The sequence below is a fragment of the Procambarus clarkii genome, chromosome 4 (assembly GCF_040958095.1).
Source record: "Procambarus clarkii isolate CNS0578487 chromosome 4, FALCON_Pclarkii_2.0, whole genome shotgun sequence".
NCBI classification, from domain to species: Eukaryota; Metazoa; Arthropoda; class Malacostraca; order Decapoda; family Cambaridae; genus Procambarus; species Procambarus clarkii.
This window is the reverse complement of record NC_091153.1, coordinates 44,502,750-44,518,765: the sequence shown is the minus strand read 5'-3', so window position 1 is coordinate 44,518,765 and position 16,016 is coordinate 44,502,750. Positions and strand designations below refer to the sequence as shown.

The 16,016-nt window shown below is 47.1% G+C and overlaps 2 protein-coding genes across 3 annotated transcripts in view; one reads left to right on the top strand and one right to left on the bottom strand.

Annotated features, from left to right (window-relative positions):
- The window catches only part of LOC123750185 (uncharacterized), a 40,841-nt gene extending 30,648 nt beyond the window's left edge, over positions 1–10,193 (top strand). Inside the window, exons 6-11 of the mRNA XM_069336294.1 lie at positions 4,985–5,008; positions 5,131–5,261; positions 5,554–5,737; positions 6,828–6,897; positions 9,052–9,158; positions 9,628–10,193. Coding sequence (XP_069192395.1) covers positions 4,985–5,008; positions 5,131–5,261; positions 5,554–5,737; positions 6,828–6,897; positions 9,052–9,158; positions 9,628–9,842 — 731 coding nt within the window. The 3' untranslated portion in view covers positions 9,843–10,193. The remainder of the gene's footprint in view (positions 1–4,984; positions 5,009–5,130; positions 5,262–5,553; positions 5,738–6,827; positions 6,898–9,051; positions 9,159–9,627) is intronic.
- A 1,309-nt stretch (positions 10,194–11,502) lies between these two features.
- On the bottom strand, positions 11,503–15,426 carry LOC123750165 (macrophage mannose receptor 1). Of its 2 annotated transcripts, none has more exons than XM_045732300.2 (6): positions 15,265–15,426; positions 15,012–15,139; positions 14,547–14,730; positions 13,884–13,953; positions 13,102–13,208; positions 11,503–12,171 (listed from the first exon to the last, which is right to left on the bottom strand). In XM_045732300.2, the coding sequence occupies exons 1-6, from the start codon at positions 15,320–15,322 to the stop codon at positions 11,954–11,956; spliced, it is 765 nt and encodes a 254-aa protein (XP_045588256.2). In that variant the 5' UTR covers positions 15,323–15,426; the 3' UTR covers positions 11,503–11,953. The 2 variants fall into 2 exon arrangements, with proteins under 2 accessions (XP_045588256.2, XP_045588248.2); XM_045732292.2 differs by having other exon boundaries at positions 15,012–15,142; positions 15,265–15,425.
- Between the last annotated feature and the right edge of the window lie 590 nt (positions 15,427–16,016).

Here is a 16,016-nt window from a genome sequence, read left to right as displayed (position 1 = left end):
CTTAGAGGCCCCTGGAGGTACCTGGAGGCTCTTGAACGCCAACTGGATGTCTTTGGAACCCTCTAAAAACCTCCAGGAGGGCTCTGGAAGTCTCTGAAGGCCCCTGGAGGTCCCTAGAGGGTCTCTGGATGTCCCTGGAGGTCCCTGGAGGTTGTTGGAGGCCCCTAAAGCCTTTTTGCAAGTCCCCGGAGGACTTTGGAGTCTCCTGGAGGTCTCCGGAGGCCCCCTGAATGTCTCTGGAGGTCCCTAGAGGCCCCTTAGAGTTCCCTGGAAGTCTCTGGACGCCCATTGAAATTCTTTGGAGGTTCCTGGAGGCCCCCCTGGATGTCCATGGAGGACTTCTGGAGTGGTCTGGAGGTCCCTGCAGGTCCCTGGAAGCCACTGGAGGCCTCGAAGGAGGTTTCTGGAGGCCCGTAGAGGTCCCTAGAGGCCCATGGAGGCCCCCTGGATGTTCTGCATCTATTTTCAGTTTCAAATTACGACTTTCTATACCGAAAATATGCCAAAACTGAAAACGTCGATGAGTCATATTTTGCCCAAACCCCCCTGCAGCTTTTAAAATATCTGAAATGTCGGAAATTTGACTCCTAAGCATGATTTTTGAGCCGAATTCTGACTCTCTGCACCTATTTTCAGTTTCAAATTGCGACTTTTCATACCGAAAATATGCAAATTACTGAAAACGGCGATGGGTCATATTTTGCCCAAACCCCCCTGCAGTTTTCAAAATATCTGAAATGTCGGAAATTTGACTCCTAAGCGTGATTTTTTAGCAAAATTCTGACTCTCTGCACCTATTTTCAGTTTCAAATTACGACGTTTTATGCCGAAAATATGCTAATTACTGAAAAGGTCGATGGGTCATATTTTGCCCAAACCCCCCTGCAGTTTTCAAAATATCTGAAATGTCGGAAATTTGACTCCTAAGCATGTTTTTTGAGCCAATTTCAGACTCTCTGCACCTATATTCAGTTTTACAATACGACTTTTTATACCGAAAATATGCCAATTACTGAAAACGGCGATGGGTCATATTTTGCCCAAACCCCCCTGCAGTTTTCAAAATATCTGAAATGTCGGAAATTTGACTCCTAAGCGTGATTTTTTTTAGCAAAATTCTGACTCTCTGCACCTATTTTCAGTTTCAAATTACGACGTTTTATGCCGAAAATATGCTAATTACTGAAAAGGTCGATGGGTCATATTTTGCCCAAACCCCCCTGCAGTTTTCAAAATATCTGAAATGTCGGAAATTTGACCCTTGAGCGTGATTTTTGAGCCGAATTCTGACTCTCAACACTTATTGGAGAGGTCCATGGAGGCCCCCTGGAGGTTCCTGGAGGCCTCTGGAGGTCCTTGAAAGCCCCCTTGATGTCCCTGGAAGTCCCAGGAGACTACTGAAGGTCGCCGGAGGTCCCTAGAGGTCCCCCGTGATATCCCTTGAGGTCTTTGCAGGGCCCTGGATGTCCCTGAAGGTTTCTGGAAGCATCTGGAGGCCCTCTGGAGGTCCTTAGAGGTTCTTGAAGGTCTCTGAAGGCTCCTGGAGTCCCCCTGAATGTTCCTGGAGGAACCTGGATATTCCTCGAGGCCCCAGGAGGCCCCTGAAGGTTCCTGGAGGCCCCTGGATGTCCCTGGAGGTATCTAGAGGCACTTGGATGCCCCTGGGAGTCTTTGAAGGTCCCATGAAGGTCCCTCGATATCCCTGGACGACCCTAGCGGCCTCTTGAATGTCCCTGGAGGCCTTTGGAGGTTTCTGGAGGCCCCAGATGGTCTTTGGAGGCCCCTGACGGTCCCTGAGGCTCCTGGAAGTCCCTGGTGGCCCCCGGAGGTCTTTGGAGGCCCCTGGAGGTCCCTAGAGGTCCCTTTAGGCCCCCTTGATGTCTCGTGAGGTCTTTGGAAACCCCTGGATGCCCCTGTCGGTCTTTAGAGGTCCCCTGGAGGTCTGTGGAGGTCCCTAGATGCCCCTTGGATGTCCCTGGAGGCCCCCTAGAGGATCCTTGAGGTCTCTAGGGGCTCCTGGAGGTCCCTGGAAGCTCCTGGAGATCCCTGGGGCCCCCGGATACCCCGACAGGTTCCTGCAGGCCCCTGGAGATCTCTAGAGGCCCTCTGACGGTTCTTGGAAGTCCTGGAGCCTCCCTGTAGACCCCTATAGGTCCCTCGAGGCCCCTGAAAGCCCCTGGAGGTCTCTGGAAGCCTCTGGAGGTCCTCGGACGCCCAATGGATGTCCCTGGAGCACCCTAGAGGACCTTAAAATGTTCCTGGTTGCCCTTGGATGCCCCTTAGAGTTCTCTGGAGGTCCCTGAACGCCCGTTGAAATTCTCTGGAGGTCTTCGGAGGCCTCTGGAGGTCCCTGGAAGCCTCTTGGAGGTCTCTGGAGGGCCCCTTGAGGTCCCTGGAGGCCCCCTGGATGTCCTTCGAGGCTTCTGGAGGTCCCTGGAGGTCCCTAGAGGCCCCCCTGGAAGTCCCTGAAGGTCTTTGGAGTCCCCTGGAGGCCCCTGGACGCACCCGGAGTTCCCGGGAGGTCCCTAGATGCCCTTTGAAATTCCCTGGAGGTCTCTGGAGGCCCCTGGAGGTCTCTGGAGGCTTCTTGGATATCCTTGGAAGTCCCAGTAGGACCCTGACGGCCCCCCTAGATACCCCACGTATCCGTATGGGGGGGCCGTCAGGGTCGGGGTCCCTGGAGACCCCTATAGGTTTTTGGAGGCCCCCTGAAGGTCCCCGGAGGTTCTGGAGCCCCCCGGAAGGCCCCTCAAAGTCCCTGGAGGTCCCAGAAAGCCTACTGGATTTCCCCGGAGTTCCCTGTAGGTCGCTGGAGATCCATGGAGGCCTCTAGAGGTCACTAGAGGGCCCCTGAAGATTTCTGGAGGTTTCCTTGATGTCCCTGGAGGTATCTGGAGGTCCCTGGACGACCCTAACGCCCCCCGGATGTCCCTGGAGGCCCCTGGAAGGTCTCTGGAGGGCCCCTGACGGTCTTTGGAGGACTCCAGGACTTCCGAGGACCTTCAGGGGGCCTCCAGCGATCTCCAGGGGCCTCTAGGAACCTATAGGGGTCTCCAGGGGCCTCTAGGAACTTGTAGGGGTCTCCAAGGGCTTGCAGGGACCTCCAGGTGACTCCAGGGACCTCCAGCAGCCCCTAGGGACCTCAAGAATCCTCTAGTGGGGCCTCCAGGGACATTCAAGGGGCCTCCAGGGAGCTCCAAAGGCCTCAAGGGACCTTCAAAAACCTCCAGGGGCATCTAGGGGCCGCCAAAGACCTCAAGAGGGCCTCCAGTGACCTCCAGGAGGCCTCCAGGGACATTCAGGGGACCTCCAGGAGCCTCTAGGGACGGTCAGGGTCTCCCAGCCTCCCCGAAGGCCCCTATAGGTCTCTCGAGGCCCTTGGAGGTCCCTGGAACCCCCTTGAGGTCCCTGAACGCCCAATAGATGTGCCTGGAGAACCCTCGAGGCCCTTTGGATGTTCATGGTTGCCCTTGGATGCCTCTTAGAGTTCCCTGGAGGTCCCTGGACGCCCCTTGAAATTCCCTGGAGGTTTCTAGAGGCCCCTGGAGGTCCCTGGAGGCCCTCTTGGAGGTTCTAAGAGGACCCCTGAAGGCCACCCTAGAGGCCCCTCAAGGTCCCTGGAGGCCCCTGGAGGTCCCAGTAGGCCACTAAAGGTCCCTGGAAGTCCCTGAAGGCCCCTGGATGTCCCTGGAGGTATCTAGAGGCCCCTTGATGCCCCTGGAAGTCTTTGGACGTCCCATGGAGGTCCCTAGATGCCCCTTGGAGGTCCCTGGACGACCATAGCGGCCCTCCTGGATGTCCCTGAAGGCCCCTGGAGAGGTCTCCGGAGGCCTCTGGTGGTCTTTGGAGGAACCTGACGGTACCTGGAGGCTCCTGGAGGTCCTCTGGATGTCCCTGGAGGCCCCCTGGAGGTCCCGGGAGGCCCCTGGAGGTGCCTAGAGGCCCCTGGAGACCCCTACAGGTTCCTGGAGGCCCCTGAAGATCCCTGGAGCCTCCCTGAAGACCCCTATAGGTCCCTCGAGGCCCCTGAAGGCCCTTGAAGGCCCCCGGAGGCTCCTGGAAGCCCCTGTAGGTCCCTGAACGCCCAATGGATGTCTCTGGAGAATCCTAGAGGCCCTTTGGATGTTTCTGGTTGCCCTTGGATGCCCCTTAGAGTTCCCTGGAGGACCCTGGACGCCCCTTGAAATTCCCTGGAAGTCCCTGGAGGCCCCTGGAGGTCCCTGGAGGCATCTTGGATGTCCCTGGAGGTCCTAGGGGGTCCCTGGAGGCCCCCCTAGAGGCCCCGTGAGATCCCTAGAGGCCCCTGGAGGGCCCCCTAAAAGTCCCTGGAGGCACATGTAGGTCTCTGGAGAGCCCCTGGAGAGCCCCTGGAGGTACCCTATATAGAGGTATAGGGAGCCGGTCGGCCGAGCGGACAGCACGCTGGACTTGTGATCCTGTGGTCCTGGGTTCGATCCCAGGACCACACTACCACCCACAGGATGTGTATGGGACCCACTACCCCCCACAGGATGGGTATGGGACCCACTACCCCCCACAGGATGTGTATGGGACCCACTACCACCCACAGGATGTGTATGGGACCCACTACCACCCACAGGATGGGTATGGGACCCACTACCCCCCACAGGATGGGTATGGGGTCATTTGAACGACGTTGAAAATATATACATGAATCTACGTAGATATTGGCATGTTTGTGGCGATAATTAATAATAAAAAAGTATTATAACGAGGACACCGTCATTAGCACGACGGGAACCAACACACACAGTGAGTAAAACTCCATCTGCTGCTGATACGGTTCACCGCCTTTGATAAGCGAATCGGTACAAAAGAGACATTTTATTTCGTTTGTTACAGCAATTCTAGCGATAACATCCTCTGACCTACTCCAGCGCCTTAGGATATATAAACCCAGGCATCTCCACAGCTGAAGACTCGTCCCCATCATCATGGCTTTGTTGAATTGCGATTGCGATAGTGTTGTCGTTAGCGGCTGTCTCAGGTAGGTAATGGCAATATGGTGCCGCTTCTAAACATATTTTTTGCGTTATTGAAGAGTTGGTTGAGTGTGTAGGTGTTTGTGCGTCGTGGCGGGTGTCTGAGGTGTCCTTTCCTCTACTCCAGCAGACGCTTCTATCATCTTCGACGTCGCCGACGTCGAGGTGACGCCGGGACAGACGCTGACGCTCTCCTGCGGCGTCAGACAAGAGTTCCGTCACTGTTTATGGGAGAACGAGAGAGGAGACATCTTCCAGGTAATGTCCTGGTGTTTACTTGTTAAACAAGATGATGTTTTAAAGTTACCTGCATAGCATTAAATTTGCAATTTATTTAATTAAACCTTCTACCTCTTGTGGCAGTCTGAACACGACAAAGTGAGAATTTATGAACTATATTAGAACTGTTGCAAAATTATTCATCCACAATTTGTCGCATTGACAAAATAAGAGAAAACGAAGATTGCGACAGAAACTCTTACAAAAACAGCCTTGAGTATCACAGGTTTATGTATAGACATATATAAGCCTTCACCACAATGCCTGACAGGTTGAGGATGTCCACGCCGGCGTCCACCCGGGGTTGAGAGCGCCGGAGGACCTCACAGACAACCAGTGCGGCGTCGTCATCGACTCCGTCAGCGTTGACGACCTCGGGGCGTGGACCTGCAGGGTCTTCCTGGCTGGCCGGACGCTGCTGGCGTCTAGGAACGTTGGGAAAACTCAGGCAGAGTGTAAGTAACTTGATGTGATTTCTGATGAGCTAAGGTTGCTGGAGCTGATGGTGGCTTTATTCGGTTTCTTTGGCCCGTAAGTTCTAACGTAATGTCTTCGTGATTTACAGAAATGTATATACACACATACACACAGCTGCATATTCTAGGTTGGCCAACATAAGAACTGCCTTTAGAAACTTGTGTAAGGAATCGTTCAGGACCTTGTATACCACTTATGTCACACCAATCCTGGAGTATGCAGCTGCAGCCTGGAGTCCATACCTAGTTAAACACAAAAGAAAGTTAGAGAAGATTCAGCGGTATGCCACCAGACTCGTCCCGGAACTGAGAGGAATGAGCTACGAGGTAAAGGTTAAAGGAGCTGAACCTCACGTCCCTGGAAAACAGAAGAGTTAGGAGAGACATGATAACTACCTACAAAATTCTCAGGGGAATTCACAGGGTAGGACAAAGACAAACTCTTCAGCACGGGTGGGACACGAACAAGGGGACACAGGTGGAAACTTAGTATCCAAATGAGCCACAGAGACATTAGAAAGAATTTTTTCAGTGTCAAAGTAGTTTACAAATGGTATGCATTAAGCAGTGATCTGGTGGAGGCTGACTCCATACACAGTTTCAAATGCACAAGTGTGATAGAGCCCAATTGGTTCAGGAACCTGTACACCAGTTGATTGACAGTTGAAAGGCGGGACCAAAGAGCCAGAGCTCAACCCCTGCAAGCACTATCTGGTGAGTATAGTACCTCACAGTATATATCTTAGCATCACACAACACATGAACTAAATTATTTTCAAATGGTAATTTTGGTGTAGATTTTGTGGCATCTGAGGCACATCTCCATCGAGGTGTCGATGTTCCCATAATACGGTGGTTCACCAGGACAATTCAATCATTATTCCGTATTTATATCACCAAAATGAACCTTCTCATTTCATTTCTTCACTTCAGTCATCTCCTCTTCTCTCTACGTCTCTCTAGCAGTTGGAAATTTAGATTTATTTCCCCTTCTTAATGTTTATGTTTTCTTAAGGGAATTACATGATGACATTACTCAAGTACTAACTGCAAGTTTTGCCCCTGACAGCGTGTCCCGATCCGTTCGTGCTGCTGGGAGGACAGTGTTATTACTTCCATACAAGTACTACGTTAAGCTGGTAAGTCAGAGGAATCGGAGGCGTGAGAGATCTGGCGAACACAAACACGCTGAAGACAGCTTCTGGCACGCCACAAACTCTCGCTTGTTGTATATGTTAAATGTTTGTTTTCCGCGTGTGTTTACAACTTATCAATTAATCTTACTTTAACAGAATTAACACCATTTTTTTAAAAGAGATATCACAACACTTGTTAATTACAACCAATAGGTGGTTGTCAACCATTTCTGCAGTCTAACATATGTTGTTCATCCTCATTCTGTCAGTCTCATCCTCCTGGCCTCATCCATTTCTCTCTCATTCTCCTATCCACCCTCAACATCCTCCAACTCTCATACACCGCAGACTCCAAGACCCAGATTCACGAAGCAGTTACACAAGTACTTACGAACCTGTACATCGTTCCTCAAACTTTGACAGCTTTGGTTACATATATTAACCAGTTTACAAGCATGAAAACTTGCCAATCAACTGTTGTTATTGTTATAAACAGCCTCCTGGTGCTTCGGAGCTCATTAACTGTTTAATAATTGTAAACAAAGCCGCCAAAGATTGAAAAAACATGTACAGGTTCGTAAGTGCTTGCGTAACTGATTCGTGAATCTGACCCCTAATTCGTAAGTGCTTGCGAAACTGCTTTATGAATCAGGGTCCAGATTAGTGAGAGGCAAGAGTGGAAGAGCGAGGTTGTAAGACAATAATGAGGGGGGGGGGATGTCGGATGATTCAATACGTATGATGAAGTCAATAAAAGCTGACTGATCATCCAAGCGAAGCATCAGGGGGAAAGTTATGAGATATACTGAACAATCAGACGTCATTATTTCGAGTCCAAGTGACGTCATGCTAACTTATAAAGTCACAACCTGGAAGAGGACAAAATAAATTAGTAACAATTGATAATTGATTGTAAGTTGACAATAAAATCAAGTAGAATACATGTGTTAGAGTGGATGGTATTATGTCAGAGGCGATTTACACCCAGTTGAGTATCAATTAATCAATTATGTGGATTTATAGGATTAATATGATAAAATTTTCAGCAGAAGGAAGTGAATAGATGTTTGTGATACAAGCATTGCCCATCAGAGCTGTGATCCGAGTGTTTGTGATACAAGCATTGCCCATCAGAGCTGTGATCTGAGTGTTTGTGATACAAGTATTGCCCATCAGAACTATGATCTGAGTGTGATACAAGTATTGCCCATCAGAGCTGTGATCTGAGTGTTTGTGATACAAGCATTGCCCATCAGAGCTGTGATCCGAGTGTTTGTGATACAAGCATTGCCCATCAGAGCTGTGATCTGAGTGTTTGTGATACAAGCATTGCCCATCAGAGCTGTGATCTGAGTGTTTGTGAAACAAGTATTGCCCATCAGAGCTATGATCTGAGTGTGATACAAGTATTGCCCATCAGAGCTGTGATCTGAGTGTTTGTGATACAAGCATTGCCCATCAGAGCTGTGATCTGAGTGTTTGTGATACAAGCATTGCCCATCAGAACTATGATCTGAGTGTGATACAAGTATTGCCCATCAGAGCTGTGATCCGAGTGTTTGTGATACAAGCATTGCCCATCAGAGCTGTGATCTGAGTGTTTGTGATACAAGCATTGCCCATCAGAACTATGATCTGAGTGTGATACAAGTATTGCCCATCAGAGCTGTGATCCGAGTGTTTGTGATACAAGCATTGCCCATCAGAGCTGTGATCTGAGTGTTTGTGATACAAGCATTGCCCATCAGAACTATGATCTGAGTGTGATACAAGTATTGCCCATCAGAACTATGATCTGAGTGTGATACAAGCATTGCCCATCAGAGCTGTGATCTGAGTGTTTAATTTGGCCACGGAAAGCTCCTGATCTCTCTCCTGAATGCACTCTCCGTTACAGTCAAGCACACGCAAGCACAATCTAATTATCCCTTAAACTATGGGAGAAAAAAAGTCAAGAAGATGATAGGTCAAAATTGTTGACCAGGCCACATACTAGAAGTTGAAGGGACGACGACGTTTCGGTCCGTCCTGGACCATTCTCAAGTCGTTTGTGAAGAGGAGGTAGAGACAGGTAATACATATTCAGGCAGGTCAAAATTGATGCAAATTTTGCATTGTCATAATTGATGGGGAATTGATGTTTGGATTCTCCTGCAGGCAAGACGCCCGAGAGTACTGCTGGTCTATGGATACTGCCGCTGATCTGGCCGTGGTTGATGACTGCCATCAATTTGCAATTATCTGGGACCATATCCTCATATACTGTGAGTAATACCACCGCTGCTGACAATGAGTCACAATAACGAGGTTAATAATAATAATAATGCATATTATTCATTATATTCATCTATGTGTGTGTATATCACGAAAAATGTGATATGTGTGTATATCACATTATATTCATCTATATATATGTTCCCTCCCTTTCTTCACCTGCTTGGGTATAAGAAATTATATTAATAATAACAAATCCACGTTAATCACACCCCATATTTCACACCTGGCTCCATGAAAGTGGCCTAGGGGTGTTTATAATTGCTAATATTTCTTAAAACACTTGATTTAGGCCTACTCCGAGCAGCCTATGTCTGTCCCATACCCCAGACCATTCCCCCTGCAAATTTTAGTGAGGCTAACCACAAGCATATAGCTTCCAACTTTGGACAGACATCCTGACATTATCTCTAATATCTCCGTTCTAGAGTCACTAACTCTTTCATTACACATATTCAGATACTGGAAAATGGTTCTGGGTCGGCGGCACTGACCTTGGACAGGAAGGTGAATGGTACTTCATAAATGGAAACCCAGTGCCAATGGGGCTTCCCTTCTGGCTTCCTGGAAGCCCCAACGACGAAGGAAATTGTCTTGATATCAGCGTCAATAGTGGATACTTCAACGACTACCCGTGTGTCAACAAAGGCAGCTTCATCTGTCAGATAATGTGAACAAAACAGTGGCAGTGACATGTCATGTCATGTCAGTGTTTAGCGTTGACATGACACGGATTTGTAAACAATACACGGCTCCAGACACCTGTGATTCTTGTTGTTACAATACACTTAAGTAACTTACTATAACATTTCAACTAAAGGATTACTGAAGTAAATTATACGTCATTACATGCATTCTATTTCATCAGATTTGTATTTATTTTATCAAACTACAGTGGAAATGTTGTGGAGACAAATAAAAGGCCCTGAAACAGACCTCATATAGGCAAAGTTGAGGACTGTGTTATTATCCAATATATTATTATGCAATGAATATTTAAATAAATTGATTTAGCAAATAACAAATTATTGTATCATTTTCCTATGCAAGTGAACGGTGGTGTATGTAATATGAGAATAATTCTGCAGACACAGTTAGAATTTGATCGGTGTTTATAAGGAAGTGTGAAGCCTTCCTAGGACATTCTGATTGTATTTTTTTGAGTCAAAGGATTGGAACTTTTTGTGTATTTTCCGTCATCGTGCGAGATCCCACCACCAGCTGGGATGACAGTATCGCCCCTGGGATAGATAGATGACTTCCATCACTAGCTGGGATGAGAATGTCATCCCTGGGATAGATAAATGACTCCCATCACTAGCTGGGATGATAGTATCGCCCCTGGGATAGATAGATGACTCCCATCACTAGCTGGGATGATAGTATCGCCCCTGGGATAGATAGATGACTCCCATCACCAGCTGGGATGATAGTATCGCCCCTGGGATAGATAGATGACTCCCATCACTAGCTGGGATGATAGTATCGCCCCTGGGATAGATAGATGACTCCCATCACCAGCTGGGATGAGAGTATCGCCCCTGGGATAGATAGATGACTCCCATCACCAGCTGGGATGATAGTATCGCCCCTGGGATAGATAGATGACTCCCATCACCAGCTGGGATGATAGTATCGCCCCTGGGATAGATAGATGACTCCCATCACCAGCTGGGATGATAGTATCGCCCCTGGGATAGATAGATGACTTCCATCACTAGCTGGGATGAGAATGTCATCCCTGGGATAGATAAATGACTCCCATCACTAGCTGGGATGAGAATGTCATCCCTGGGATAGATAAATGACTCCCATCACCATCTGGGATGACAGTGTGATCACTGAGACAGACGAACAACTTCCACTTCAAGAGTCTGGGCTCAAGAAAGCAATATTTCACTCACTCTCCAAGATACTTTTTTCATTCCTCGTCAAAGACCTTCACATAACATTAGACAGAACGCATTCTCTAGAATGCAAACTCAAGATAAACCTCAAACCCAAAACTCCAGTCCTTAAGTTCTCTTCCTCACAGCTTTACTAAGTTAACTAAATTCTTATACACACACTTAAGTACTACTGAGTTCACTAACGGAACATAATTTCAGTGAATTATTTTGTCCTCTCAATAATGTTCAGTAAACTGTGTCAATAAATCAAGAACAGAAGAATTTGCTTATTTGGAACTTGATAACTAAACTACTATACAAAACTTATTGCTGGCAATAATAATTTAGAAGAATTAGTCAATTATTCAAACAAGATTGAACTTTCACTAGTTATAATAATAGTGAATTGAAATTTATTGACTTTATTAGAATTAAGAAACAGTGAGGTGAGAGTTACATTTATTATGTCAGTGGAAGAATACAGTATTACATAGAATCTCAGACCTTTACTATGTCATCTAACCGTTCTTTACTGACTGTCTCTTACTGACTGTTGTGGTCAGTCTCGGTGCATATATCCCTTGAATAACAGTTCTCTCTGTTGCTAACAAGAGAACAAAATCTAATTTAACATTACAAATTAAATATTCCGAAACAATTGTATACAAAGTTCAATACATTACAATGCTACAGTCCAGACATGATTATAAAATGCTGTGTGTTTAGAGCCAGAGAGAGATCCAGCAAAGTGTAATGAATGTAATAGACACAGTTCTATCTATAATTTTGATAGATCCTCATAACCCTGAACCAGAGGAAAATTACACCAGTTCGAAGCAATGGTGTCTATAAATATTTCCTTAATGTTCTTGTTGACGTAGGAGCATGAGCTACGCTCAGTACAACTGCTGGCAAATGAAACTGAAAGGTGTTTCACAGGACGAGTCGTTCAAGTATCCATAAGTACTGGTTATAAGAAGGCAGTCGCCATCACTGGATGGGCTTCCAGGATACCAAAAGGGAGTTCCCATCGGTACTGGACTCCCGTCTATGAAGTACCAATCGCCTTTCTGCTCAAGGTCACTCCCACCGATCCACCACGAATGTCCAGGAACTGAGTAATTAAAAATATATAATTGCAACAGAGTTACAGGGTGAAACTGATATTTATTTGATAGGATTTGTGATAACTTATGTGGGTATGGTTACCTACATGTTCTTACAAGGCCAACCCCTATATATATATATATATATGTCCTGTTTTACAGCAAATTGGTTTCCGATCCAGTTACATCTTATACCTATTCTTGAAACCGATTTCTTGGATGGATTAGGCCTCAACTACCTCTTCTCTAAGCTCGTTCGACTTTCTGAGAACTATGACGAAGTGTTTCCTTGCTTCCTAAGGGCTCATCTGAGCTTCTAGGCTCCACACAAGTCCTCTCCTCCCAGACCAAAACATTTCACTTTAGTTCACCCATAAAACAGCCTCAAGGCAACCAGGAGGCCTGGTCGACGACCGGGCCGCGGGGACGCTAAGCCCCGGAAGCACCTCAAGGTAACCTCAAGGTAAGGCATCGTATTTCCCATGATCATGGAGCCATTTCCCATTTATGTCCAATGTGGTAAGGTCTATATAATCTCCTGAGCCTACCCTTGGATTAAGGGTAACACTAATCCCAGGGATTAACAATAACTTGGATTAATACTAACCCCCAGGGACCAGACTTATAGCAAGACAAGTTATCTTATTGCCCTGGAATTCTTCCAGGTTTTCATGTGTAGTTCTCTATTGGGACCTAAATGTTCCAATGCAATTCTAACATGAGTAGTTTACAATGTCCAGATAGATGTTTTTTTTCTCCAGGAGTCTGATGGCAACATGAATGTTCGCTGTGTATACACCGCTGATGGTATACTGTTAATGTGTATGAATACTTGTCTGAGAATGTGTTAGAGTGGATATACCCATATACCAAGAGGGTGGGGATAATACCACGTGATAATATCAGAATTATAACTCACAGTATATTATATAACTTACAGTATATGAGGATATGGTTCCAGATAAGTCTGAACTGAAAGCAGTCGTCGACCACAGCCAAGTCTGAGAACGGGTCCACAGAGAGACAGTAGTCACGGGCATCTTGCCTGTATAGGAATACAATCATCACTTCACTGGGTGATTGTGCATCGTCAGTACAATGTTGACATTCATTGTGACCCGTCAACCTACTACCCACAGCGGAAATTGTCTTTAATTGTTGACCAGACCACACACTAGAAAATGAAGGGACGACGACGTTTCGGTCCCTCCTGGACCATTCTCAAGTCGATTGTCTTTAAATAATGATATTAATGAACTCTTTTGCTTTGTCTGTGATGGACAATAGCTTAAGGGAAAACTGGATCACATTTTTCGTTGGTTTGAGACTCTCAAACACTCGGAACACATCTCTACTGGGCAATGCTTGCATCACAAACACTCATAAGATAACGTGTGACATCAATTGGGCTCACAATGACATCTAATTCTTCAGTATATCTCACAGGATCCCACTGATGCTCCGATCAGAAGATCAGTCATCTCTTACTGACTTACTGAAACATCAGTCCCAATCAATAGTCTTACAACCTCGATCTTATACTCGAGTCTTACTACTCTGGTGTCTACGAGCTGGTGGATGAGTGAGACGGGTGAGGCTATGAAGATGAATGGAGAAGATGATGGTTGAAGGAATGAAAGAGGGAGATGGTGTGGATAGAAAGCTGAGAGTAGGAGGATATCCGGTTGAACTGTCATTCCACCGGTTCGCTTACACTTACCACGTCAACGCTGTAGTTGTATGGAAGTAATAGCACTCTCCCCCGACCTTTCCAAACGGATCACGACAAGCTGTTCAGGGAGAAACGTTTAGGCAACTCAGAATAATGTTTCTTAAATATAAACGTTCCATTACTATTCTCTTCAAGCATAAATAAAGCCATATTATATATTTAGTCTTTGGTAAAGGCTTTTTTGAGACTTTCACAGATATTGCTAAGGGAGACAGAGATGCATTGTAGTGGAGTCATAGCAGAAAAATAAAAAAATCATCAAATCATCCTCTTAAAATCATCAGAACATGGGGTTGGCACAGGACAGGGAGGTGTCGTAGTAGCCAAAAGCTTAGTGGAGTGCCTCAGGACCTCTTCCTGACCCCATTTACTCTTCACCAAATACTAAATAATTCATAAACAGAAGCGATAATCAAACTAGTGGATTTGACGATGACTAAATAAATAAATTAATACAAAGAACCAAATACTTTACAAATTAATGACAGTGACAGGTAAGACAACAACTAGAAGACAGGTGACAGGTGACAGGTAAGGTGGCATACAGGACCCTGAGCCATACAGACGAACACCTAATCAAGAGAAATTGGGCCAAAGAAACTGAGTAGATCTACATTAAGATCCAGCAAGTAAACTAATCAGTACACTAACCATCGACCTGAGTTTTCCCAACGTTCCTTGACGCCAGCAGCGTCCGGCCAGCCAGGAAGACCCTGCAGGTCCACGCCCCGAGGTCCTCAACGCTGACGGAGTCGATGACGATGCCGCACTGGTTGTCTGTGAGGTCCTCCGGCGCTCTCAACCCCGGGTGGACGCCGGCGTGGACATCCTCAACCTGTCAGGCATTGTGGTGAAGGCTTATATATGTCTATACATAAACCTGTGATACTCAAGGCTGTTTTTGTAAGAGTTTCTGTCGCAATCTTCGTTTTCTCTCATTTTGTCAATGCGACAAATTGTGGATGAATAATTTTGCAACAGTTCTAATATAGTTCATAAATTCTCACTTTGTCGTGTTCAGACTGCCACAAGAGGTAGAAGGTTTAATTAAATAAATTGCAAATTTAATGCTATGCAGGTAACTTTAAAACATCTTGTTTAACACCGGGACAATACCTGGAAGATGTCTCCTCTCTCGTTCTCCCATAAACAGTGACGGAACTCTTGTCTGACGCCGCAGGAGAGCGTCAGCGTCTGTCCCGGCGTCACCTCGACGTCGGCGACGTCGAAGATGATAGAAGCGTCTGCTGGAGTAGAGGAAAGGACACCTCAGACACCCGCCACGACGCACAAACACCTACACACTCAAGCAACTCTTCAATAAATCCAACATTTGCTGTGGGGGCGGCACCCCATTGCCATTACCTACCTGAGACAGCCACCAACGATAACGCAATCGTTATCACGAATCGACACAAGTAAACCATGATGATGATGCTGCTTCAGCGGTGAAGATGTCAGGTCTTATATATATATCCTGAGGCGCTACAGTAGGTCAGACGATGATATCGATGGAGCTAATGAGACGCGGCTTGAAAACACACAAAAATCTCTTCCTTGTACCGCTTCTCTTATCAAGGGAGATACACAAAAGTAATCTCCTATCAGTTCCAGGTGGAGATTTACCCACTATGGGAGTAGGAGTAGCTCCCATGGTAGCATGGCAGGGGTCTCCAGCAACACACTGGCAGGGGTCTCCAGCAACACACTGGCAGGGGTCTCCAGCAACACACACACTGGCAGGGGTCTCCAGCAACACACTGGCAGGGGTCTCCAGCAACACACACACTGGCAGAGGTCTCCAGCAATACACTGGCAGGGGTCTCCAGCAACACACTGGCAGGGGTCTCCAGCAACACACTGGCAGGGGTCTCCAGCAACACACTGGCAGGGGTCTCCAGCAACACACTGGCAGGGGTCTCCAGCAACACACTGGCAGGGGTCTCCAGCAACACACTGGCAGGGGTCTCCAGCAACACACTGGCAGGGGTCTCCAGCAACACACTGGCAGGGGTCTCCAGCAACACACTGGCAGGGGTCTCCAGCAACACACTGGCAGGGGTCTCCAGCAACACACTGGCAGGGGTCTCCAGCAACACACTGGCAGGGGTCTCCAGCAAC

What these genes read in the sequence shown, in the direction of transcription:
- LOC123750165 (XM_045732292.2), bottom strand. Translation starts at nt 15,322, where the DNA reads ATGGTTTACTTGTGTCGATTCGTGATAACGATTGCGTTATCGTTGGTG. An exon ending in TGGGAAAACTCAGGTCGATG is followed by an intron (nt 13,954 to 14,546) that starts GTTAGTGTACTG and finishes CTCCCTGAACAG; the next exon opens with CTTGTCGTGATCCGTTTGGA. An exon ending in ACAACTACAGCGTTGACGTG is followed by an intron (nt 13,209 to 13,883) that starts GTAAGTGTAAGC and finishes ATTCCTATACAG; the next exon opens with GCAAGATGCCCGTGACTACT.